Genomic DNA, 27,382 nt, shown 5'->3' on the forward strand with positions numbered 1-27,382 from the left:
TTTTTAACGTTTTCAACTTTGCCATACAATTTTGTTATTGTGTCAATAATTTTAATAAAATACATGAATTCTATCCACACAAATCTATGATTGGGTTTAGACTCTGGTGTCTTGTTCTGGTGATTGATTGGTTCGATACCTGTACGAGTGTGTGAGGTTCGTATATGTGCCAAAAAGGGGAATCTGTCTTTGGACTATAGTACTTTGGAATGGCACACAGTGTGTGTGCCATGTCGTGTTTTCACACTGCAATGGCAGAATGCATGCAATTTGTTAAGTGGGTCCCTTAGAATGGCATAATGCATTCTGCAGCCCTTCAACACCACTTTTTAGTACCCATGCCCTAGGTACCATGAGTACGATTTACTAGGGACTTACAGGGGTGCTGAATTGTGTGCTAATTGTAACTAAATTAGACTATTTTCCCTTGTTTGTAGGGAAAATGCACCGCCACTGGAGCCTGGTTAGCAGGATGCAGTGCACTGTCAAAGTCAAAATCCAGTACCTAGTAGTTCTAATGGGGGTAAAAAGTGGGGTGACACTGCAGCAAAAGTCCTGTTACCTACAGTGAGGTATCCGGAAATTCTGGCAATGAGCGTTTGTCCTCCGATGTGGCTGCCCCATTGTGAGTTCTTGTAGCAGCAGCAGGCACGGTCCTTTACCCGTCCCTGCGCCATGCTTGGAGATTGAGCAGAAACATTTGAAAGACTCTGAACTCTCCTTCTAACATTGTAGGTGTCATTTTGGCAGCCAGATGCTCCTTTACTGAAACCATCTCTTTGGGACACTGGCAGTGAAGAAGTTTGTTGCTTTGTGTTCTTCCCAGCATATCCAACTCTTACATGCCCAGTTGTTGGATGGACTACTTTTTTGGTCTCGCCTGCGTTGCAGCACATGCGCTGCTTCGCCTTGGCGAGAACTATTGTCGTTGCTTTTGTGCCCGGCTTCTCTGGAAGCGGAGTTGGTGTCCGCCCTGTCGCCATTAGGCCCCGCCGACCCTGACTGCATATTTTGGGTTCCTTGCTCGGGCTTTTCATGAAGCATTCTCGGCGTTTGTTGGTGTCTGCCCTGTTTATTAGGCCCGCCCACCTTGCTGCCGCTTTTCAGGAAGTATTTTTGGCGTTTGTTATCTGCATTATATGCTTCCTCGACACTACTTATTGAAGCCATTCCTTCAGTTTTCCTACATTTCAGTGACACGTTGGCTGCTTTAGTACATTTCAGTGCAAATTCGGGTCATTGTTTGTAAAAATTTGCAATTTGCTGCAAGATGTCTTGGCGGAGTTAAACGCTCGCTACTGAGGTACGTGGTGAACTGCAGTCAGAAGTTTAAATCACGACTCACTTTTCCGAAGTTTGTATACTGAGTGCCATCGCAATGGGCAGTACCAGCCCCTTTTATTTACAGCACTGAGAATTAGCTGAGATGTGGTATATTGGCCCGAGAGCATCAAAGCGCTTTAGCCGAGCACCAGTTACATTATGTCACGGGGAGATGAAGTGATTTGCCTAGGATTACAGGATGTTGAGCCAAAACCGGTACTCGAACCTCGTTCCCCAGTTCTAAAACAGTCAGGTCCGTCTCTTAGGCCACATCTGCTCAGTATTTACTTGAAACACTAAATTAATAAAAATGTCATTCTAAGATGCTTGGCAAGCCTCACAGGTCGGTTAACATCAGGGAGACTGTGCAGGCCTGCCAAGCCTCACTGGGGCCCACAAATATCCTCCTTCTGGAGGACACGACATGGCCACGCCCCATTCGGTAAATGCATTTCTCACACAAAGTACACACTGTCTTCGCGTGTGATCCTCTGCATTAGAAGCCACAGTTCATGTGACACTTCTCATCCCGTTGGCTGCGTGCCCTCAGACAAGAACCCACCCCCAATCTACACTCCCTGCTTCACGCTTCCAAGTGCAGATTTTCAGTTTTCCGGGAATCCCAACGCTTACTGGAGTGTCCCTGGAAAACTAGGGTAAACTCCCTTTACGTTTCTGCCAAGCAATGTCCTCAAATCCAGACCGGTGAGCATCATGCACACGGAAGTGACCTTGCATTGGTGCAAATGGACCTCAGGGTTTCTCTCAAATATTTTTGACCTATGCAAAAACTCTCCCCTTTATTGTTTTGTGTGTTTTGTTTTTTTTGCAGTTTTCAATAGCGCAAACTCGCCCCGAAGGTATTGGAGCTCCTTGCACAAGCACCAGTTACGTTACACAAGGACACATTCATTTAGTAAGGCACGGGGAGATTAAATGACTTGCCCAGAATCACAGGATGTTGAGCTTCAATGCTGAGACTCTAACCTGGTTTTCCAGTTCCAAAGTGAGCTGCTCTGGCTGTTATGCCCGCTTCCTTTTTGTGAGGTGTTTCCTACCCATTCCGACCCTGGATAGGGATTTACTCCTGCTTCAGGCGGATGAACTCCATCACCCGGTTCCAAAATCAGCACCTCTGACAGTTACGCCACAAACCAGCCCCCCGATCCCCCATACCTCCCCTCTTTCATATCTGTTACCTCCTCTCCCCTACCTTGCTATTGCCTCTCTCCCCCACATGCTTTCTCTCTTTTATCTGCCCCTCTACCTTTTTCCTCTTTTCAACCTCCTCTCCGTCACCCTTAGCATATTTCTGCATCTCCTTTTTCACGCCTTTCTCTGCCCCATCTTATCTTAGTCTTTTCCCTATTTCACCATCTATTCTTCCTCTCTCTCAGCTGGCCGACCCTTGCTTTCCCTCTTCTCTCACTGTTCACTCTCACTGTTCCAACACTCTGTCTCTCCATCTCTGTTTATATCCTTCGGTCCTCCTTTCTCACCATCATTTCTCACTCAGTTTCACTCTAGTAGTGCAACAGTCTGTGAACTCTAATTCTACGTCCACTAGCACAGTGCTGCTTCTGGCACTATCATTCAAGGTCAGCTGTCACCTTCTGCTTGGGGAGTGTAGGTTTGCTAGTTTTTTCATCGTTAAATACGTCCAGCTATATGTGAATGTTTGCTCAATACTCCAATGTGTAATACAACAACAGAACATAAACCTATTTTGGCTTGTACCTTTGTCAGCGGTCTATTTTATAATCGTGAAGCCTCCTCAGAATAGTATGTAAAAATGATCTTTTGTCCTGAATGTTGGTCCTTTGGCCTGAATTTTTATTATCAATGTCCAGAATTTGCCCTCTTGCCAGGTGGTCACCCTAGTCCCTAGGGGATAGGACTCTGGGTTAGTTTGCTTAGCCCACGGCTCCCAAGGACAGCCGACAGGATGTATGAGTGACAGGCCATGGAGAACAAGTGGGCGTGCACGAGAGGTCATCAGTGAAGGGTCACAAAACAGGGGTTGTCAGGGCACTGGGCAGTCCCGTTCCAAGTCTTTCAAAGTTACTGGCTTTACTCCAGGGTAAAATTGTACTTATCCTGCAGAGGGAGCTCCCACTACAGGTCAGAAAGCCCTTGATTCACTGTCTGCACCCACCCCATAAACAGAACAGAATGTGTAGTTGTAAAGCGCACGTTCACCTAGAAGGATATATTGGCGCTGAATAACAGATGTTTATTGTTACCCAACTCAATGATACTCATTTTATCGACCTCGGAAGGATGAAAGTCTGAGCAAACCCACCGGGATTTGAACCTGTGACCATGAGGGCAAGCACCAGCCCCTACCATGGGCGCATTAGTCCACTGAGCCCCCTTCCCGGCAAAACAAGCATTTGCAATACAATAGGTCTTGCATTTTCGTAACTTTGACCTATTGGTATTGTAAATGACAATGCCTTTGATTATTGCAGATTTTTTAAACACATAAATAAAAGGCATTGTCATTTACAATGTAAAAAGCCAAAATCTCGCAAATGCGAGACCTATTGCATTGCAAATGCTTGTTTATCTATCAGTGGCCCAGCAAGGCCTTGCTGTGGCAACAGTTAAAGGTTATTTGTTAACCTGATCAGCTTTTCTACAGTTGCTTGATCCACCATCTCTGTTTAAATCGCTTGTAATATCAACCCGATGCAGAGGCATACAATGCCACCTGCCAAGGGGGCTCAAGGGAACTGCTAAAGAAAGAATATCCAAATCCAGTCTGTCTCACAGGGATATTCACAGGGTAGGAATCTGCGGTTATATAGAGTATCCACCAGAAAGAGTGTTACCAAAGGTAATGAACTTGTTGTTTACCATAATTACTTGGTATTTCTACTATATGTATAAATATTGTACTTTCTCTCTTTTGTTTTGCAGATGGCAATCTTCCGCGAACTGGAGCAGAAAGAGATTGATGCGATGCATGCTCTCCGAGCTTCCAACTTAGCTAAAATGTCCATGGTGGACCGCATAGAAGAGGTGAAATTCTGCATTTGCCGAAAGACAGCCAGCGGATTTATGCTACAGTGTGAACTTTGTAAAGACTGGTTCCACAACACCTGTGTGCCCCTACCCAAAAGCAGTACACAGAAGAAGACCTCCAGCTGGCAGGCCAAAGAAGTGAAATTCCTGTGTTCCCTGTGCATGCGTTCCAGAAGGCCCCGACTAGAAACCATCCTTGCTCTACTGGTATCTCTGCAAAAGTTGCCTGTACGACTGCCTGAGGGGGAGGCACTTCAGTGCCTGACAGAACGAGCAATGAGCTGGCAAGATCGTGCAAGGCAGGCGTTGGCCACAAGTGAACTGTCATCTGCTTTAGCTAAGCTCTCTGTGCTGAGCCAGAGGATGGTCGAGCAGGCAGCCAGGGAAAAGACTGAGAAAATTATCAGTGCTGAACTTCAAAAAGCAGCAGCAAACCCAGATCTACAGGTAATTATAAATACATCACTGATGGAGAGAGTAAGAGAGAGATCGAGGAATAGCGTGTGCTCCTTCCTACTCATTCACCCACATACTGTCTTAAGTTTCTTTTACATAAAACACGGTATTGTTAGAAGATTTAACTTGTGAAAATTTAACATTACTCCATCCCCATGCCTTTTTCCTGTTCCCAAACTGTGAGTAGACTCTTACTGTTTGGGCAGAAAATTTTGATTTTTCACAGCCTGGTGGGCAGAAAATCTGGAAGTTATTAAAGACACGGAGGCTAAGATTATATAAATCTTCTTTATTGCCAGCTCACAGCAGCAACATTTGAAGAATATAGAATTTCAACAACATTCTAATAAGATAGAAAGTACTCCCACACACTTGCTTCTCCCTTCTTTGGCATTACGAACAAGATAACGTCTAAGATCTTCAACTTCCAAACAAAAATGTTATCTGTGAAAAGCTTCTTACTCTGAAAGAAAAAAACAAACATTTTCAGATAAAGTAACTTCAAAGTGGAGGGATAATCTTAGCCTCCGTGTCTTTAGTAAAATCCAGACTTTTTGTACACCAGGCTGTGAAAATCTACATTTTATGGCATGACATGGAGGCTAACATAATGAAGTTTAAAGGGCAGTTAACCCATTATCAATTGCGCTTGTAACAGGTCTAAAATAACTTTTAAATATGCTTTGATTGGACCAATCCGCTGCCCTAAGGATATTCTGTAAACCTCCCCCCAAGAAGAAGGCTTTGGAGGCTGACGCACCCCTAAGAGAATGTGCACCAAATATAGAGATATCCACACCGGCTTCTTTCATTACCTCCTTACTCATCTTGCTAAGGTGGGGAAAGAAACAGCTCTATGAGACCATCTATGGGAAATTAGCATTTGCTCAGTATTTTATCTCAGACTTTCAGCCCACCTCTCATAATCCATCAACTTTTTCACTGTGCAAAGTCTTTTATTCTGTGCAAAGAAGGGATAGAAAACAGAAGTTGACATGCTGTTTGTTCTCCTTTTCCAATAAAAGCTAACCCCTTCAGGTTGGTAGGCCCTACTGGTGATATCTAAAGCCTTCACATCTGAGGTCCGTCTAAACGATTCCAGGCAAAGTAAGACAGTAAGTTTATGAGAGATACTTTTCAGTGATAGGCCAGACTTGTCACTCCAACTCACTAAGGCCTGTAGAACATCTCTAACCTCCCATAAAGCAGTGTATTTCTCAGAAGTTGGGTTTAGTATGTGCGTACTTCGCATGATTTTCTTAGTTGGTTCGGCCCCTCGGAGACTGTCCACTGGACAGTGACCTGCTGCTACAGTCGATCTTTAAATATTAACTGTTCTATAAGGGAGTCCTGATGTCAATAATTCTGATAAGTAATTAACTACACATACTAAATCAGTTGAAACGGAATTGTAGTTCTGTCGAAGACACCAACTAACCCATTTCTCCCAAGCCAGTCTTATTTGTTGTCCTTGTGCCAGGTCCCCATGACTCTGATATGAGTCTGAAATCATCTACTCAAGGCCTGGGTTATACCTCTGTCTCTTGTAATCATCCAGGCCATCATCGTTAGTAGTCCTTGCTGTACAAGAGGGCGTGACTCTCCTTCTAGACCTATAATTATTTCGCTAAAAGTTGGAATTAAGATTGGTAAATCTATGCTCATTTCTAGTAAGATTGGGAACGAGGTCTGTGACCTCCAAAGAGGTGTTATCACTACAGTAATCTCTTCGTTCCTGCATACTTGTAATAGTAGTCTTGGTAGCATGACAAACAGAGGTAAAGCGTAAAGTGCTAGAACCTTCCAATTCTGAAGGAAAGCACCCACCCCCTAGGTCGGAGGGTCCGCCTTTCAGCTGAAAAATTTAAACAGCTGAATGTTTAGTCTGTCTGCAAAAAGGTCAACCCCAAAGGGTTCCCATCTCGTCTGGATACTAAGGAAGATTTCCTTGTTAAACCTCCATTTGCTGGAGTATCTGAAATTCCGGGACAACCAATCCTCTACACCGTTGCTTAGTTCAGGGATATGTTTTGCTACCACTGAAATGCCCTTGCTTAAGCAGTAGCCCCAAAAGACCATCGCTAAACCTGAAGGCCCTTGGAGTGAGGCCCTCCCATCTTGTTGACATATGTGACCGCAGATACGTTGTCTATGCGTAACATCGCAGAACACTTCATTAAGTACTTAGTGAAGCAATAAATTGTAAATGAACCTGCCAGTAATTTCAAGCAGTTCATGTGCACCTCTTCCTTCTGATCTGTCCGGTGTCCCCCTGCTGATGCAAGTAAAAGTCCAATTGGTCGCACACTGCTCCACCTAACAGCGTGTTGCCCCAAAGAATTGTGGTCCCTGAAGTCCGCTTCGGCGGGTACGCCTATGCCCGAGTCTTGAGTGCAAGTGTGTGTAGCGTTAGCCATCCCTGGACACGTGTTTCGAGGTAGTTGCCTCTCGTCAGCAGGGAGTAGGTGATGCGTTGCCACATCTCGCACCCCATCCTTCTAAACTTGCGTCTGATTCTACCACTATCTCCATTCCACTCAAAAAATGGCTCTGCCATTCTATGCTTCTGCATTCTTCAGCCACCATAATAGCTCCTTCTTTGATTCCTGGTTGAAAGACCACATTTGAGAATAAGATTGACTTGTTCTCTTGTATTGAGTCTTGGAGTGCCCAGTAGTACCGGGGGCCCAGCTAAATTGCTTGGATCGTTGAAGACAGAAGACCCACGACCCACGATCCTTGCTAAAGCCCTCAAAGAGAACTCCTTTTCCCTAATATTTTCCTCAATTCCTTGCGAAGTTTTCCTAACTTTTTCCCCTGGTAATTTTAATTCTGCCTGAATTGTGTTTATAACAAAACCTAATACTTTTACTGTATATAACAAAACCCTATGTACTAATAAGTTTTTGGTAACCACATATCTGGACTGAGCTATTATGGGAATATCATTCAGGTAAATGATTAGTCACCCCCCTTGCTCTGAGCCAACCCATTACAGGGCGAAGAAACTTGCTGAAACACCAAGAGGCAGACGAAAGACAGAAAGGGAGACTGCAAAAATGCCAAAGTTTGCTCATCTGAGTAATTTGAAGGAATTTTTGATGCAGTGTCCAAATTCTGATAGTCAGATATGCGTTCTTTAGGTCTAACGGATTTGGCCAATCCCCTTTTCTTAACATATCTCTCAGGAGGAAAACTCCTTCCATTTTGAAATGATGGTTGACCACCCATTTGTTCATCTCTTTTAGGTTTATCACTGGTCTCAGCCCTTTGTCCTTCTTCTCCACTAGAAAGATATTGCTGACAAAAACTGACTCTATTCCCTCTTAAATTGCCCCTTTAGTCAATCAATCCTCTACCTCTTGTGATACTAGGATTGAATCCTCCTGTGAGAAAACCATTTCCCAAGGAGTTTTCCTTAGTATTGTGTATCCATAAATTCGATCTTGTATCCCTTGTCTGTGTCTAGGACCCAGGAATCTTGACTCACTAAATTCCAATTTCCTCAAAATTTGGCCAGTCTACCTCCCACCTGTATAGGGGTATCTGAAGGGTCTCTCATAGAGCTGACCTGTGGAAAAGCCTCTGAAGCCTCTCCTGCTAAATCTCTGTTTCTGGGAGTAGAAGGTCGAATGAGTGGTGAAACTTACATGCGTAAACCTTAGGTAGGGTCTGTGATTTTTGTATTGAACTAAATACTCACACATATTTGACCATATCTCTTATGAAGTCTTCACAAAAGAATAATCCCTGGGAAGTAGCTCCTCCTTCCTTACTGGCCAGTTCAGCCAGTTTAAGGTCTATTTTAAGTATGCTTTTTCTCCTGTCATTTGAGAGTGGAGTATTCGTGTTTCTTAGGAGGCAGATGGCTCTCTGCGCCCATTGGCACAACTCCTTAGGGTCAATGAGAGTGTCTTCGAGATAGGCTACCTCATCCTCTCAAACATCTTTGTTAGTGGGCCAGTAATGTCAAGAAGACGGTCTTGGCCTTTCTTTGTTAAGATCTTTTCTAGGGTCCTTTCCACCTTTGGTGATGAACACCACCACCTTTGCATCTAGCTTTGGGGTTGAAGCAACTTTATCTGGGAAGGAGGGGCGTGGGCAGTCAAATCTTAGACAAGACCTTACCTCTTTCGAAATTTCGTTCCGAAGTCAAAAGGAAAGGTGCACCGCAATGTGCTGAGATGGAGCCCACTCCGGAGACAAGGGGTAATTGATGAGAAGCGGGTCAAACATGCTTTCCCCGAATGGTTCCACAATGCCCATTTTAGATCCAGGTGCCTAGTCAGTTATTCCCATATTTCTCACCTCTCTCTCCTGAATATCCGTATCGAAATCAGAGGATTAGAAGAGGTTAAATTTCATCCTCTAAACCTTCATCGCTACAATAGGAATTTCTTGGCCTTTTCCCTGCCCATCTGTAGTGTACAAGGCACTGCCTGTGTCACCGCCTATACGTGATATCATTTGGTATGAGGCTTTGGGCTTTTTTATTCCTTTAGAGAGGCTTTCCCCTGCAACCCTTTTTCTCTGGGCTTAGCTGCTCAATCTACCCACTCAGGGTGTCCTTTGCCATCAAGAGGCCATCCTTTCTTAGAGAGAACCTCCAATTTTGTATTAATTTTCTCATCCAGTGACCCCATTCCCTTATCTAGGGCTTTGTTTATAGGCCCCTCCAACCTATCCTCCACAGCTTTTCCTATAGGTTCAAGAGACATGGTTGTAAATAAGTAAATATCAAATTACTAGGGCTCTGCGGGAAAAAACCCCAGCTCTTCCCCCATTTGGTTGGATTACAACTGGCAGAATTCATCTTTCTGATGGATACATCTGCCTGTGGATTCCTCACCTTTTGAATACCCCCTGCGCCAGCATTCCGCGAAAATAATTTTCCTAGCTCTCCCATGTTGACAGGGACGTCATAATAGCACTGCTCCGCACGTGACTCCGTATGACATAATCGGAGCCATAAGAAGACCTCGTTGGCATGCTGACGTCAGTTCCCTTTTTTCCACGTCAGTGACTCTCCATTTTCTTGGTGATTACTTTGTTTCTTCGAATATTTCAGATATGGCTACTTCTAAGAAGTCTGAATTCAAGCCCTGCAGGGAGTGTGGCGGTCAAATGTCGATGACTGATCCCCACGATGATTGCCTTTGGTGTTTGTCTTCCGACCACGATGTCAAAGGGTGTCTGTGCTGCAGGAAAATTCATCCTAAGGCTTTAAAGGAACGTGAGGCAAAGCTCTTCATGGCTAAAGCGAAGAAGGAGAAGAGGGGTTGAAAATGTTCAAAGTCATCGTGCACTTCAAAATCCAAGAAGTCGAAGAAGAGGCATAGTTCTCGGCATCGCTCTTCGAAGGGCAAGGCCTTCACCGGCTCAGCAGCGTCGGAGAAAAAACTTTGTGTCTCCGTCACCTTCTTCAGGCGACTCCGTTTCACTCACCGGCTTAGGTCGCCTGCGTCGAGGGGCTCTTCGACGCCTAAAGGTACTTCGATGCCCAGGAGGTCTCGGACGCCCAGGGAGTCTTCTCCTGTTCATGTGGTTTCGTCAGTGCGGGCACCGTCTCCACCGGCTCTGCAGCCTCCAGTTTGGCCTCAGGTGGATCCTGTTCAGGAAGGTACGAATTCTTATCCTCCTTTTCCTGGCACGGATCCTACACATTTTATAAATGCGTTGCTTATCACGTTTGCCAGGGCCTCCCGTCCTACCGGTGGGCCTTCGGGCCCTGTGGGGCCATTGGCCTTTAATTTGGGTGTTTCTTATCAATACGCCCAGGCGCCTTTCGTGCCATTCATGCCGACGGCTATAGCTTGGCATTTTCCGGCACCGAGTTCTTCCACTCCAAATCCTCGGACTCCACCTGTTGTTGAGTCGGCGACGCCTCGGATTCGATCGGTGCGGATGCTTGATCCTGAAAGTCCTCCTTCGACGCCGTCGTCACCGGTGCCGTGTCTGGTGCCGCCGACGCCGATCCTGAAGCAGCGCTCTAGGAGGGATGCGCAGAGACTTCTTGAAGAGGAAGAATATAGGCAAGAACAGGAGGAGGGAGGGATTGTCGACTGTTGACAAATTTGAAGGCCTTCAAGAGGCCAGTGGGTTGGATACTTACCCAGAATGGGAACTCTCCTCACCAAAGGCTGGGATTTCACAGGATGTTGCTCCTTATCATGTAGTCGTAAGGAAAGCAGCTGAGTTGCTTGACCTGCAATTACCTTCAACTGAAATTAAATTTAACATTTTGACTCAGGTTCTCAATACGTCTTCTTCAGTATCTGAGCCTCCTCTGTCCTTCAATGAGGCTTTGACAGAACCTATTTTGGAAGTTTGGCAAAGACCCTTGACTGCTCCAGCCGTTTCCAGGTCTATTGCGAGGAGGTACAAGCCAGCTCCTGGGGATCCTGCTTTTCTGTCTACTCATCCATCACCTGAAAGCTTGGTGGTCCAAGCTTCTTGCTCCAAACAGTCATCTGGTTCCTTCCCTACCATCCCGGGGGATAGGGATTCTAAAAAGATGGAGCAGGCAGCTAATAAAGTCTTTTCATCTGCAAGTATGGCATTGAAATCTACTAATGCTACCTGCTTACTTGGAAGATATATCCATGCTCTTATGGACTCTGTTAAACAGCTAGCCCCAAAGCTACCTGAGGACGATCTGGATAATTTCCGTGAGACACTTTCGGACTCTCAGGCTGCTGCCCGTCAAGTTGTACAGTCAGGTTTGGATACGGCTAACTTGGTGATACAAGTAATGGGATCTTCTGTGGCAACAAGGAGACAAGCTTGGCTAAGGTCATCTGGATTTTTCTCTTGATGTTCAGGCAACCCTGTTGAATTTGCCCCTTGATGGTACAAGGCTGTTTGGTACCAAGACTGACTCTGCTTAACAACACTTTAAAGATAGCAGAGCGACTGCAAGATCTCTGGGCCTTCAAATGCAGACTAGAGGGTTCGGCTACAAGCGGTATCGAGGTTTTGTAAGGGCAGCTTCCTTTCGTGGCTGCCAGCATCCTCAGCAGAGTCAACAGCAGCAGAACCCTTTGTATAAATCGTACAGGGGTAAGAATAGAGGCTGTTTTCAAGGAGCCACTCATCAGCAGTCCTCCTCCTCTTCTCCTCCCCCCACCGTTGGTGCCACAGGAAAGCCGCTCTAGATCCCCCATGTTAGAGCTGGTTGGTCCTGTAGGTGGTCGGGTGTCCCACTTTCTACAAGATTTGAAATTGATTACTTCAGACCGCTGGGTTTTGAATCTTGTAGAGAATGGGTACACTCTCCCTTTTTTAGAGTTTCGTCCTCCTTACCCTCCTCGCCTGGGTTGGTGTTCAGAGGATCACTTGCTGCTTTTGCAGCAGGAGGTTCTTGCCTTGCTACAGAAAGGTGCGATAGAGGTGGTTCCAGAGCAGGAAAGGGGTCAGGGGTGCCACTCCCGGTATTTCCTGATTCCCAAAATGGACGGTCGATTAAGATCGATCCTGGACCTAAGGATTTTGACAGACAGGAAAAGTTCAAAATGTTGACCTTGGCTCAGGTTCTTCTCGCGCTGCAACAGGAAGACTGGATGGTGTCCATCGATTTGCAGGATGCGTATTTTCATCTTCTCATCCTGAAGTCGCATCCAAAGTATCTCCGTTTCACGGTGGGATCCCAACACTACCAGTTTGAGGTCCTCCCGTTTGGACGGACTTCCGCACCTCGAGTCTTTACAAAGGTGATAGCTGTGATAGCGGCACATCTCAGAAGGTCAGGGGTTCCTGTTTTCCCATGTCGGGACGGCTGGCTGTTGAAAGCAGTCTCTCCGTAGTTGGTGTTGCGCCACTTGCAAGCAACAACGCAGCTGTTGTTCAAGTTGGGTTTCTTGATAAATGTACCCAAATCTCACCTGGTGCCTCCTCAGCGAAGCCTGTTCATAGGGGCAATACTGGACACTACTGTGTGTCGGGCATTCCCGCCTTCGCTGAGGATTCTCGACATTCAGGAGATGATTCCTTTGTTTCACGATGGAACGGTTGTTCTAGTCTTGAAGGTTCTACGTCTGCTCGCTTCCTGCATACTGTTGGTCAGTCATGCACGCTGGCACATGAGGGCACTCCAGTGGTGCCTGCGCAGGCAGTGGTATCAACACAACGGAGATCTCGGGAAGAATGTCAGAATTCCAGGCGACGCTGCAGCGGAGCTCACTTGGTGGGGTGTGCGGGGCAACGTCTCTCAAGGACAGCCCTTTCAGCCTCCTACGCCGGTGGCCACAGTGATCACGGATGCCTCCACTCTAGGGTGGGGTGCTCATCTGGGGGATCTGGCGGTCAAAGGTCTTTGGTCTCCAGAGGAAAGGTTGCTTCACATCAACCTTCTGGAATTGCGGGCGATACGTTTGGCACTAAAAGCTTTCCTTCCTTCCCTTCATGGTCAGTCAGTTCAGGTTCTGACGGACAACACTACCGCGATGTGGTACATCAACAAACAGGGAGGTGTTGGGTTGTTTCACCTCTGTCGAGAGGTTCTGCGACTCTGGTCCTGGGCTCAGGGCCATCAGATTTGTGTGTTTGCAAGTCATCTAGCCGGTGTGCTGAATGTTGGTGCGGACAGTCTCAGTCAGCACTACCCAGTCGATCACGAGTGGCGGCTTCATCCGGAGGTGGTCCATCACATCTTCAAGATGTGGAGTTCTCCTCTGTTGGAACTGTTTGCCACTCATGAGAACGCACACTGCCTGTTGTTCTGCAGTCTCCAGTATCAGATGCAGGGAGCGCTGGGGGGCGCGTTTCAATTGGATTGGAGTTCGCAACTCCTTTACGCGTTTCCTCCCATACCCTTGATTCCTCGGTTTCTGAGGAAGATTCGCCAAGACCGGGCCCAAGTTAGATTGATTGCTCCGGATTGGCCAAGAAGGGTGTGGTATACAGATCTACTTCACCTCTCATTGCACCCTTCGCTCCGTCTCCCTTTCAGGGCAGACCTCCTCTTGCAATCGCTGGGGCAGGTTCTACACCCCCACCTCCAGAGCCTGCACCTTCATGCCTGGAGATTGAACTGGGCAACCTGAGCTCGTTCTCTCTCCCACCGGATGTGGTGGATGTAATTTTATATGTCATTTTATCATCCAGGAAGCACTTCACCAAATCTGTTTATTCTTCCAGGTGGTCCAAATTTGTGAAATGGTGTGGAGCGAGGTCCATTGATCCTTTGAAGTTCTGCTTGTCTGATGTGTTAAGTTTTTCCCTTCCCTTGGCCCGGCAGAGTTGTGCTGTGGCTACAGTTAAAGGTTATTTGTCGGCTTTTATTTGTTTGCCGAATCAGTCGTATTTATTTAAATCTCCGGTAGTTATGCCGTTCATTAAGGGCCTTACAAATTCGTTTCCTCCCACTCCTTTCATTATGCGTCAGTGGGTTTTAAATCTTGTTCTTACCTTTTTAATGGGTTTTCCATTTGAGCCTCTTCATGGTTGTCCTTTGAGGCTTCTCTGTTTTTAAAACGGTTTTCTTGATTGCCATTACTTCGGCCAGGAGGGTAAGTGAGCTTCAGGCTCTTAGTTCTAAACCTCCATTCTTGACCATTCATGCAGATAAGTTGGTTCTTAGGACCAGGGCTGCTTTCCTTCCTAAGGTGGTTACTCCTTTCCATTTGGGACAGTTTATTACCTTACCTACCTTCTATCCTCCCCCTCACCCTTCCAAGGAGGAGGAGAGACTTCATCGTTTGGATCCTAAGAGGGATGTCAGTTTCTCTTTGGACAGAACCTAGGATTTGAGGCTGGACGATCAGCTCTTTGTGGACTACGTTGGGCGAATGAAAGGCAAGGTTGTGCACAAGCGGACTCTCTTCAGGTGGATCATCTTGTGCATCAACATCTGCTACGCCTTGGCCAAGAAGGACCCGCCTGAAGTTATCAGAGCTCATTCTACCAGGGCTAAGTCATCTTCTGTTTTGGCTAGAGGTGTTCCTGTTGTTGATATTTGTAAGGCAGCAACTTGGGCCTCCCTCCATACTTTTGTGAAGCATTACTGCCTGGATTCGGAGGTTAGGAGGGACGGCCATTTTGCACGTTCTGTTCTGCAAGAATTTTTGGTCTAGTCAGGTGGACACCCTCCTCCGGGAAAGGCATGGCTTTGGGATTCTATTCAAAAGGAGAGAAATCCACAGGCAGGTGTATCCATCAGAAGAACAAGTTACTTACCTTCGGTAACGCTTTTGCTGGTGGATACAGTGTCTGCCTGTGGATTCCTCACTGTCCCCGCTGCCTCCCCGTTGTCCACCTGTTTCTGCCAAAAATGCTTAAACTGTGTGACATGAATGTTTTTAATATGTCTTTTTCATGCTTATGGTTTGATATTGGAAAATGCTTGGTTGTTGTGCTTTTTCCATGCTATTATTGGTTATGCTATGGGTACTAGCATTTGTATATATATTTTGTATACTGTGTAAAACGTGTGAAAATGTTGTCGGTCCGCCCGTTTGCCTCGAGGGCACAGAAAAAATGGGTGAAACTGACGTCAGCACGCTGATGAGGTCTTTTTATGGCTCCGATGACTTCTTACGTAGTCACGAGTGGAGCCGTGCTATTATGACGTCCTCGTTGACGTGGGAGAGCTAGGAAACAAATTTCCGCGGAATGCTGGCGCAGGGGTTATTCAAAAGGTGAGGAATCCACCGGCAGATTCTGTATCCACTAGAAAAAGCGTTACCGAAGGTAAGTAACTTGTTCAGCTTGTCCAACAAGCCTAAATGGCCACTCCAGTGTTTTTGTCTCTTTATTCCATGCTATTAAAATGGCCACAGACACGTACTGAGCATGCCTAGTTGTTTCCTAAGGGCCTTTCCTTCAAATGTGCTGCCCATTTTTATTACTATGCCCCCAGTCTGTGTTTTCCTTTTTTTCCCCATTATTCAGCTGGTGCGATTGCTATGTGTTGCACCGCTCAACTAATTTTGAGCAAGGTGGCAGCCGCTGGGGAGAGGGAGGGCAGCCAGCTGCTTATACGTGCAGATTTGGCTCCCGGCGTGGCCGTGCTGGGATGCCAGTGATTGCAAGGTGACTCCGCAAGGCTGCTGCCTTTTGGAGAGTCACCTTGCATTGACAGCCTCAGTGGTAGGTGTCCTCAGTGAGTCGGTCTTCGAGAGGGAAGTTGGCTCGTAAGGTGATTACCTCACAAATTTCGCTTCTATGGCAGCGGGAGGGCAGGCTCGGCTTTTCGAAGAAAGCCGGCCCGCTACGGGAAAGAGCTCGGAACTGGCTTTTACAAAGAAAAGCCAGTCCGCTGTAAAGGCTTTTTTCTCAAAAGAAATGCCAGGATGTGCCGGGCACCAAGGTGGGAGAACCTTCGGCTCCGCCCTATAAAAGAGAAATGTTAGACATGAGAGCCACCCTTCTCCCCAGGGAAAGAACAATGGGGGAAAAGGCAGTTAATTCTAAAACAGAGTGTTACGACAGAGATGAAAATATATACTCTTCTCTACGTGGGAGGGAGGGTTCAAGTACAAACAACAGCAGATAGAATATTATATTATAAAGACTGTACTTATCTTGTGAGCAGCAGCAACAAAGAAGGGAGAAGACTGCGTGGAGGGAACTTTATACCTTATTAGAATATTGTAGAAGTTCTGTATTCTTCAAGGAGATTTGCATAATGTTAACCTCTGTGTAATTCCATAAAATTCTTCTCAAAGCTGTTGCCTTGTGTTGCTTGTACCATGCAAACCTACCATGTATGCGCTCCATCCACACCATTTTCCTTTTTACGCTATTCATTATGGACTAGAGCCGCCATCTCACTTCCTACGCACTTATGTACCATGGTACTATTTCTCCTAATTTTCCTAGTATTTCTTGGTGTTTACTCCACTCTTCTCCTGTTTTCCCTCTGCAATTTTCAGGTTATGATCAAAGTGTCACAAGTTGTTTGCAGATGCCTACCTTCTTTACCTATTTCTGTCTTATCTGCTGAGATGCAAAACACAAAAGGGGATGAGAGAAATGCTAGCAGATAGTTGTCTGGCAGTCACTCTGTGTGGCATTCCAACCAATAATTTTTCACCTACTTGCAAATAGCCATTCTATTTCCCAGACACCTGCTGCCTGACCTTCGCTGTATGGTCTCTTTTTTTCTGAACTTTTTTTATTGAATTTTTGCTTCAGAGTAAAACTTACATGAACATGTGCCAGAAGCCAGTGAGATTTATCCCTAAGTACCGTTACAATTGACATGATGAAACCAGTAATACAATAGAATTCTCCCGCCCATAAGTAAGAGTAAACACCAATGTTCCAGGGTTGCATTGGGTTGTGTCCAGGTGTTCCATAATTTAAGATATTTCTTATTCACTGTTAGGAAACAGGCTTTTTGAAGGTTCACCCCCAATTTATGCCCCATTTTGACTACTAAGTACTGGTCTGAAATACTCTGAGCCCTGCTCAACAAGACTCAATGCATGTGCTCTAACCCTTAAAATGGTGCATACTTAATTTGCTTGTCCCCAATTGGCATAGCCCAAATTACGTGTAAGTCCTTAGTATATGGTACCAGGGGTACCTAGAGCCTGTAAGTTTAGGTGTCTCTCATTATACTGCAGCACTATTTGTGCCACCAGGATTACAAGGTAAAAACATGGCACTGCAGACTGGTAGGGCAGTCTAAAACAGCTAATTCGACTTTGCCATTTGAAGTAATGGCAAAGCCCAAACCTCCCTTTTTCACTCTTAAGGAAGGCCTGTCAAGCCCTAAGGCAGACTACTGTCTGTTGAAAAGTGGAACTTTTTTTTCCAACAGTAAAAGTCCTAAATTGTTTTTCCTCTGGAATGGCTAGTATCCCCATTGGCAAGTACAGAATTACAGGCTGACATCTTAGACCTGCTGACTTCTTAATGGGACTTTAGAAGTTGTCACTTTTGTTGCCCAAGATGTCCAGTGCTCGTTTACTGGTTCTATTCTGCAGACAGCTTTCTTCCCTTTTGGGGGGATGTGCTAATGACTCCCAGCATAGGCGACAATAGGTGTCTGCTCGGGAGAGTGTTTATGTAGAAAGCCACATGAGTCGTGGCCCTAAAGTGAGCCTCAAAGGAGAAGCCACCTTTGAGGGAAAATGGGAAACACTTTAGAGAGGGACTGCTCTTTTGATCGGATTGAGACATCTAGCCGCAGATTCCTTACCTTTGAACTTCCAGGCACCAGGCTGGATCCGGAAGATTTGTGATACCAGTACCCCTGCGCACTGATAGTTGGCTTCGGTCGACTCCGCGTGACGTCGTAGGCATTGGGTTCATTGTTGTGATGACGTCCTCGTCGTCAATATAGGCGCCACCCCGGCATGCTGATGTCAGTTCTTTTCTTTACGCGCCAACCAGCACATAGACGTCAAAGAGAGCCACCCCTGTAACATTTTAACAGACTTTTTTCAACTTTTATCCAGTCCTTTTGGTGTGTAGGTATGTCCAGCAAGAGGACATTGGGGTTCAAGCGGTGCGGTGCCTGTCACCACGCCATGTCGGTCATGGACCCCATTCTGCTGTGTCTTTGGAGCGACCCCTAAAGCTAATAGCGGCCCGGCGTATGGCGCCACGCAGGTTGCCTCATTGATCTCGGTCGAGAGGAAGGTCTTAGCAACGCTTCAGGGGGCTCGAAGTCTTCTCCCCCCACAGTCGAAGTAATTGTAGTCAGGTTAGAAGCACGATAAGAAGCACAAGAAGTAAAAGCGTACTTCAGCTTCACCCTGTTCGTCGCGTGATGAGACGGAAGTCTCGACGTTCGAGGCCCTGCTCTACGGAGTTGGTGCCTGAGTCGGCTTCATGTTTCCCTCCCTTTCTGAGACCGGGAGCAACCCTCGCACCACTAAAAGAATTCTATGATGCCATGTGTGCCATATTTGGGTGGCCTGACCCTGCCAGCGTGCAGGGTCAGGCCCGATGGGTTTCACGCCTCTGGCGCCATGTTTTCCTCTTGGATCCATTCCTGAATCCGATCGGGCACTGGTTGCACCACTTCATCCTTGCCTGGCGCCATGTCTGATGTCGAGACCCTCTGCGCCAGCAGCGCCTCCCCCATCGTCATTCCAGACGACATGAAGCCAGTTGTGTGTCTACTGACGCCGAGGCCAGCGCCGACAGAGCTGTACGGCTCCATGCCATATACTCTGCCCTATTCTGAATGGCTAGGGATGGATGATGATGATTGGGGCAGGATCTCTTAGAAATCCTGCAACCAAATCAAGAACTGGACTAGTATGAGGACTGGGTGATGCCAGCGGTCTGGACACCTCCCCAGATTCTGACATACTGTCTCTCCTTAACCTGGCAACTGAGGAGAGGGGCTTCTTTTGCAATGGTGGTGCGTAGAGCTGTGGAGGTCTTGGACCTGCAGCTTTCTATGGTGACAGTCAAGACTAATTTCTTGACAGAGGTCTTGCAGCCTGGTGTCCCTACCTCAGAACCCTTGCTACCTTTCAGCTAGGCATTGACCAATGTTTTACTGTGCACCTGGGCCTAAACCAGCAAAGAGGCTCCTGTTAATAGAACTATTGCCCGCTCCACCGCCCTGCACCAGGCGACCCAACTTTCCTTTCCACCCCTGAGCTTGGTGGTCCAAGCTTCCACTAACCAGGTTGCATCTCCTTCCGCACCCCAAGACTGGGAATCAAAAAGACTGGACAGCTTCTGTAAGAAGATCTTTTCTTCCACCAGCCTAGCACTGCGTCGGAAAACCCTGCATGCCTCTTGGGCCGTTACTCCCATATGCTATGGGATACAGTTGCGCAAGTGCTGCCAAGAGTCTTGGAGGAGGACCGGGCTCTCCTCTCCCAAGTTGTTACAGACAGGAGAGATGCAGCGAAGTTTGACAAACGATGTGCCTTAAACACAACAGATTCAATAGGCAGAGCAATCTCCTCGACGGTGGCTGTTAGGTGCCACACCTTGCTAAGGATGTCTGGCTTTTTGGGGGATGCCGAAGCTAACCTTCTGGACATGCTCTTTGATGGCTCCCGTCTCTTAAGAGACCAAGGCAGATGCAGTGCTTGAGCACTTCAAGGACTCGCGGGCTGTGGCCAAGTCCCTAGACTTCTTCACTTCATCTCAGCCTGTGTCTGACTTTCACACCTTATGTGGCTATGGAAGGGGTTTTAAACCGTGCCAACCCTATTCCAGCCAGAAGATCTTGCAAGTCCAGCAACCTCTGCGGGCCGCGGACACAGTAAACCCGCACTTGTGGGTCGGGTGGCCAGAAGTCAGGTAAAGCCACAAACCCCTCCTCCACCGCAAATCCTTCCTAGTCTGATCCCTCTGGATCATGGCCATCCAGTTGGTGGCAGGATATCACCTTGGACAGGTGGGTGTTGCAAATAGTCTGAAGGGGGAACTCCCTTCCCTTCGAGACTACACCTCTGTCCATGCCTTCACCTTATGATCGACTGACGGAGGATCACCTTGCCCTACTCCACAAGGAAGTTAAGACTCCCTTGGCCAAGGGCGCAATGGAGAGTGCCTGCCCATCGCCAGTTCACGCAGTATACGCTGGGTCGAGCGCTCTTTCAGTTTACCGTGCTTCCCTTCGGCTTCACCAGTAGCCCACAGGTGTTCACAAACATAATGGCGGTGATCGAAACCCATCTGCGGAGATCAGGGGTTCCATTCTTCTCCTATCTCGATGACTGGTTGTTGAAGGCAGGCTTGCCCCAGGCAGTTGTCTCCCACCTCCAGACTACGGCGAAACTCCTGCATTTGCGAGGGTCCGGTATCAACATGCCGAAGTCACACCTGACTACCTCTCAGACGCTTCCTTTCATCTGAGCGGTACTGAACATGGTGCAATTTTGGGCTTATCCTCCTGAGCAGGAACTCCAAGTTCTGTAGTAGGGGATCTCTGTGTATAGTCATAATCTAGTGAATAGTCCCGCCCATGTGCGCGGACCCCGGAGCAATAAAAAATAATCTCTAAAAGGTGACAAATCATGCAGACCTGCATACACCTTTAAGAGAGAATTTAATTTAAAGACAGATAATGCAGCCTATACCCACAGGCTACACTGTCCAGTACTTCAACTAGAATTCCACCAAAATCCACAAACAGCACTGCCTGTCCAGTTTTTCTCCACATAGGAAAAAACCCTGTCTCTACCAGCAAAAGCCTCTGGAATGATAGAGAGGAAGGAGTGGACAGACAAGCCCCATAGGCTGCCATTATGTGGCTTGGAACAGGATACTGTGCCTTTAAGAAAACTTTCCAGTTTTCCAGAACTTTCCCCAGTATCCCAGAATGCCCAGCAGGTCCCATTTACTTTCAGTTCTTTTTTCCGGCTCCTGCTAGCAGGACCCTGGAGCATTGAGCTCTACCTTTTTCAAGGTTTTTCATTGAGATTTTGGCAATTTTTGTCACTTTTTCTTGTGTTTAGTAGCTGGTACTGTCAACATGCCTGGCTTGTTCGACAAGTGCCCGGAATGTGGTCGAAAGAAGGCTAAAACTGACCCACACGAGGTGTGCATAGCTTGCCTTCCCCAGTCCCACGTGCCTGAAAGCTGTACCATCTGCCACTCGTTTTCAGCAAGAACCCTGAGGGACAGGATGAAGAGCAGGCTTCAAGCTCTGGAGGAGCGAAGAATGAAGGCACCAGGTGGGTCTGGAGGGGCTGATTTGGCCCATGCTGAGGCCTCTGGGGGGCTCCCCAGGGGCAGGAAGACCAGTAAGCGCTCCCGCTCCCCGTCGAGGGCGGCGACGTCGAGGAGGATGACCACCGTCTGCTCGCCGTCTCCCCAGGGCTCTGGGGAGAAACGGCGTCGACGATCGCCGTCGAGGGACCTGAATAGGCCGCCGTCGACTACATCGGCGTCGTCGGCGACGCCGCCGTCTTCGACTGCGTCCAGCGGTCGACGTCGAGAGAAGACCCGGCGTCGGCGTTCGGCGTCGAGGGATCGCAGCTCGCCGTCGATGAAGAGAAGGAGATCGACGTCGAGAAAGCGAAGATCGCCGTCGAGGCGAAGGTCGCCGTCGAGGCGAAGGTCGCCGTCGAGGCGAAGGTCGCCGTCGAGGCGAAGGTCGCCGTCGAGGCGAAGGTCGCCGTCGAGGCGGAGGTTGCCGTCGAGGCGAAGGTCGCCGTCGAGGCGGAGGTCGCCGTCGAGGCGGAGGTCGCCGTCGAGGCGGAGGTCGCCGTCGAGGCGGAGGTCGCCGTCGAGGCGGAGGTCGCCGTCGAGGCGGAGGTCGCCGTCGAGGCGAAGGTCGCCGTCGAGGCGAAGGTCGCCGTCGAGACATAAGTCGACGCCGAGGAAGAGATCGACGCCGAGAAGATCGCCGTCGAGGCACAGGTCGACGTCGAGGCACACGTCGACGTCGAGGAAGAGAGAGTCGCCGGGATCGGTGTACTCAGTGGTGTATACCCCGCCTCGGAGGTCTCCGTCGCCTCCTCCTCTCCCACCTCTGCCACCGCCTCCGCCGCCGCCACCACCACCACCACCGCCACCTCCTCCACCACCGTCTCCACTTCCTCCACCGCCTCCTCCGCGGCCGCGGACTCTGTCTCCGCCACCCCGGCCTCTGTTGCTGCCAAGCACTCCTGCGGTGCCGCCGCCGGTTCCCCCGAGGTCGGTTTCCCTTCCACGGTACCCGACTCCGCCGCAAGGGACCCCGAAGCCACGACGCCCACGGTCGCCTGGACCAGCGAGACCGGCGGACAGGCCTAAGCCGAAGAGGTCGCGCTCCCGCTCTCACAGGAGGCGACGATCGCGGAGCCGAGGGCGATCCTCGTCAGACTCTAGACGACGCCGCAGAAGGTATAGGTCCAGGTCGCGCTCCTCGGACAGGGACCTTTCCCCGACGCTGTCTGACTCCCCGGGGACTAGGGTGTCGCCGGTGGACGACTTGGTCTCGTTCCAGGAGGTGCTGTTGCGAGGGGCTGCGAAGCTGAATATCACGGTGACGGTTCCAACACCCACGACGTCCGTGATATTTGAGACGCTTCATAAAAGACACTTGTCTCGCCCCCTCCTGCCTCTCGTGCCTGGACTGGTGGAACCAGCTTTGGAACTGTTCCTCACTCCCGCAACAGCGAAGGCCGCTCCGTCCAGGCTCATGAAGAAATATAGGGCCCCGGAGTCGGATCCGTCATTCTTGAGAGGGGACCCGAAACCGGATTCGGTTATCGTGACGGCGGCGAGAAAACAACATGCGACCGCCCCGGCCTCCACGGTGCCACCGGACACGGAAAGCCGCTGGCTGGACTCTGCGGGCAGGAAGGTGTGTGGTACCGCCGCCACCACGATGAAGGCGGCGAGTGCAGGGGCGTTGTTGGGCCGTTACGACTGGGCCCTGTGGGAATCCCTGCAGCAATATGCGGACCTCCTGCCACGAGACAAGAAGGAGGACTTCTTGGAGACGGTGCGCGAAGGCATGCTGGTTTCTAACCAAACGATCAGCGCAGCAGCGGATATATCGCTATTGGCCGCCCACGCCTACTGTCATGGCGTCCACCAGCGGCGCCATTCCTGGTTGCGCTTGACGTCCCTCAAGCCGGAGGCGCAGCAGAGAGTGGCCAACCTGCCCTTCTCGGGGGAAACCCTGTTCGGGAAGCATGCGGACGATGAAATGGCCCGCATGAAGGCTGAAGCGGAAACCCTGACGGCCGTCGGGTTAGAGAAGGCCGAGAAAAAGAAACGACCGTTCCAGAGGAGGTTCGGGTCGTCGGGCCGAGGGCGTGGGCAGGGCTCGGGGCAGCAGCAGCCACAACAGCAGCAGTTCCGCAAGCCCTTCCAGAAGCGCCAGAGGGGTAGAGGTGGCCAGCAGGCTACTACCACAAACAAGGGCCCGGCCGGGTCTCGGCCCTGAGCTGTTACTTCCCCCTCAACCGTTACCCACTCCAGTGGGGGGAAGCATTCGATTTTTTCCGGCAGAGTGGAGAAAAATTACTCAGGACAAGTGGGTGCTGAATATTGTTTGCAATGGATACAGTCTTCGGTTCATCAGCCCGCCTCCAGCGATTCCGCCGGTCAGCTCTCGCTTCCAGCTGAGGGAGCTCCAGGCGGAGGCAGACATCTTGTTGAGAAAAAAGGCGGTAGAAGACGTACCTTTGTCTCAAAGGGGAAGAGGTCTGTACTCTCGGTTCTTCCTCGTTCGCAAGAAGGACAAGAACGAGTTCAGGCCCATTCTGGATTTGCGACAAGCAAACAAGTGGATTCGCAGAGAAAAGTTTTGCATGCTATCGTTGCACCAGATTTACCCTCAGCTGCAACGGGGAGACTGGCTCTGTGCCATAGATCTACAGGATGCGTACTTCCATGTGCCCATAGCACAGAAGCACAGGAAGTTCCTGCGATTCCAAGTCGGCGCCAATCACTATCAATACACAGTACTGCCATTCGGGCTAAAGTCTGCTCCCAGGACTTTTTCGAAGTGCATGGCGGTGGTGGCGGCACACCTGCGGAGGAACAAGGTGTTTGTCTACCCGTATCTGGACGATTGGCTGATCAAGGCGTCATCTTTCGAGGAAGCGCAAGAACACTTCCGTTGGACGTGCGAGCTCTTGAACAAGCTGGGGTTACACGTCAACATGTCCAAATCGGTCCCATCTCCGGTACAGTGCATACAGTACCTGGGGGCCTCCATAGATACGCGGTCAGCAAGCGTGTCTCCTTCGGAGGAGAGACGGTTATCACTCCTTCGGAAGGCTCAGGACCTCAGGACTGCTCCATCGACGACTGTGAGGAAGGTGTCGTCTCTACTGGGATCGATGGCCTCCTGTATCTTCCTCACTCCGCACGCACGGCTACAGATGCGACCACTGCAGGAGTGCTTGGAGGATCAGTGGGATCAGAAGACAGGCTCTTGGGACGACAAGATCCGACTGTCTCTACATGCTCGTCAGTCTCTGAAGTGGTGGTGTTCGGCGGAAAACCTCCTCAAGGGGGTTCCCTTCCACAAGGACATTCCCACGACGAATGTGGTGACGGATGCTTCTCTCCAGGGCTGGGGTGCGCATTCCGGGGACCTGCAGATTCAGGGGAAGTGGTCTCCTTTGGAATCGACGTACCACATCAATTTCCTGGAACTCAGAGCTGTCTTCCTGGCACTGAAGGCTTTCCTTCCGTCCTTCCAGACCAACTCGCTGCTGATACAGACGGACAATACAACCACGATGTATTATCTCAACAAGCAGGGGGGGTCGAGATCGCGCACTCTGTCGCAGGAGGCGCAGGCGATCTGGCGCTGGCTGCTGGCCCGAGGATTGACGATCACGGCCACGCATCTGCCAGGGGTGCAGAATGCTCAGGCGGACGCCTTGAGCAGGCTGATTCAGGAAAACCACGAATGGGTCATAAACGACGAAGTACTAGGAGAAGTCTTCGCAAGGTGGGGGACTCCAGACGTAGATCTGTTCGCCACCGCCGAAAACAGCAAATGCCGAGACTTCGCATCCAGGTACTACCAGCGGGGGACGCTGGGGAATGCGCTATGGATCGATTGGTCGAACAGCTTTCTGTACGCTTTTCCACCCATTCCCCTGATTCCGGCGGTGCTCATCAAGCTGTCCCAGTCCAGGGCGCGGATGATCCTGATCGCCCCGGAGTGGCCCAGGCAGTGGTGGTTCACGGACCTTCTTCACCGGTCTCTCCTTCCTCACATGCGGTTGCCGTGCAGGCCGGACCTTCTCACGAAGTTCGGGGGGCGGATGGTGCACCCCAACCTCTCGTCTTTGAGTTTGGCGGCATGGCTCCTGAAATAGTGCAATATGGTCATCTGAATTTACCAGACGATTGTATAGACATTCTGAAGGAGTCTAAGCGACCTTCCACTAGGACATCCTATGCTTACAAGTGGAAGAGGTTCTGTATCTGGTGTAAGTCCAAGAACTTTGATCCGACAACATGTAAGGAAGATGTCATCCTTCCATACCTTTTGCATCTGGCGCAGTCTGGCCTTAATTTCCATTCCATTAAGGTTCATCTGGCTGCTTTGACTGCTTACAGGAAGTGCCCTTCACAGACGTCCTTCTTTCAGATTCCTGTGGTCAAGGATTTTTTGGAAGGCTTGAAGAAGGTGTTCCCTCCTGTCAGACTTCCCTCGCCTTCTTGGGACTTGAATGTGGTGCTGTCCAGACTGATGAGAGAGCCTTTTGAACCTATTCACAAGGCTTCATTGCAGCACCTATCCTGGAAGGCGGCGTTCCTAGTGGCCATTACATCGGCCCGCAGGGTGAGTGAACTTCAGGCATTATGTTGTCAAGAACCTTATACTGTGTTTCATGCTGCTAAGGTTGTGATGCGTACTCACCCTAAGTTCCTTCCTAAGGTTATCTCTGACTTTCATGTCAATCAGACCATAACTTTACCTATGTTCTTTCAGAATCCCTCTTCACCAGCGGAAAGGGCTCTCCATTCCCTGGATGTCCGAAGGGTGTTGAAATTTTATCTGGATAAGACCAAGGATATTCGTAGGTCTGACCAATTGTTTGTTAATTATGGCTCAGTCAGGACTGGTCTTGCGACCTCTAAGCAGTCCATCTCTCGGTGGATTGTGTCCTGCATACAGTTGTGTTATCAAAAGGCTAATAAGACCTTAGGGGGTAAACCTAAGGCTCATTCCACCAGGGGCAAAGCTGCCACGACGGCTTTGCTGCGTAATGTTCCGATTGCGGAAATCTGTAAGGCGGCCACTTGGAAGTCGGTCCATACCTTTGCTGCGCATTACTGTCTGGACTCGGATGCCAGGGCAGATGCTCAGGTTGGGCAGGCTTCGCTGCGAAATTTGTTCGCACAGTAGTGGTTGTGTCTTATGTGTTCTCCACCGCTTTTGTTGTGTGGGGATGGGCTTGCCATTCTATTCACTAGATTATGACTATACACAGAGATCCCCTACTACAGAAGGAGTAGTTTCTTTTCTGTAACTCCAGTTCTGTAGTAGGGGTATCTCTGTTATAGTCATAAGCGCCCGCCCTCCTCCCCGGTGGAGAGATACTTATTCATATGGAGAATGCTACAGGTCTGGCGTGCTACGCCTTCAAAAAGAACTGAAAGTAAATGGGACCTGCTGGGCATTCTGGGATACTGGGGAAAGTTCTGGAAAACTGGAAAGTTTTCTTAAAGGCACAGTATCCTGTTCCAAGCCACATAATGGCAGCCTATGGGGCTTGTCTGTCCACTCCTTCCTCTCTATCATTCCAGAGGCTTTTGCTGGTAGAGACAGGGTTTTTTCCTATATGGAGAAAAACTGGACAGGCAGTGCTGTTTGTGGATTTTGGTGGAATTCTAGTTGAAGTACTGGACAGTGTAGCCTGTGGGTATAGGCTGCATTATCTGTCTTTAAATTAAATTCTCTCTTAAAGGTGTATGCAGGTCTGCATGATTTGTCACCTTTTAGAGATTATTTTTTATTGCTCCGGGGTCCGCGCACATGGGCGGGACTATTCACTAGATTATGACTATAACAGAGATACCCCTACTACAGAACTGGAGTTACAGAAAAGAAACTACTCCATATTCAGGCTATGATTCAGATGTTTCAGCCTCTGTCTTGGAGTTCGGTAATAATAACTCTGAGGTTGCTGGGCCTCCTAGTCTCCTGCATCCTGCTTGTGGACCATGTCAGGTGGCACATGCGGGCTCTGCT

At 49.0% G+C, this 27,382-nt stretch overlaps 1 protein-coding gene across 7 annotated transcripts in view; it reads left to right on the forward strand.

Moving 5' to 3' along the window:
• KDM5A (lysine demethylase 5A) overlaps positions 1-27,382 on the forward strand; it is a 1,031,636-nt gene that overhangs the window by 780,657 nt on the left and 223,597 nt on the right. For all 7 annotated transcript variants that reach the window (XR_014981238.1, XR_014981239.1, XM_085652274.1 and 4 more), the window contains one exon: positions 4,246-4,797. Coding sequence is in view for 5 of the 7 variants with exons in the window: in XM_085652274.1 (XP_085508400.1) it covers positions 4,246-4,797 (552 nt within the window). In the remaining 2 variants the exon portion in view is untranslated. The remainder of the gene's footprint in view (positions 1-4,245; positions 4,798-27,382) is intronic.

This window comes from Triturus cristatus, chromosome 4_1, assembly GCF_964204655.1.
Source record: "Triturus cristatus chromosome 4_1, aTriCri1.1, whole genome shotgun sequence".
Classification (NCBI taxonomy): domain Eukaryota; kingdom Metazoa; phylum Chordata; class Amphibia; order Caudata; family Salamandridae; genus Triturus; species Triturus cristatus.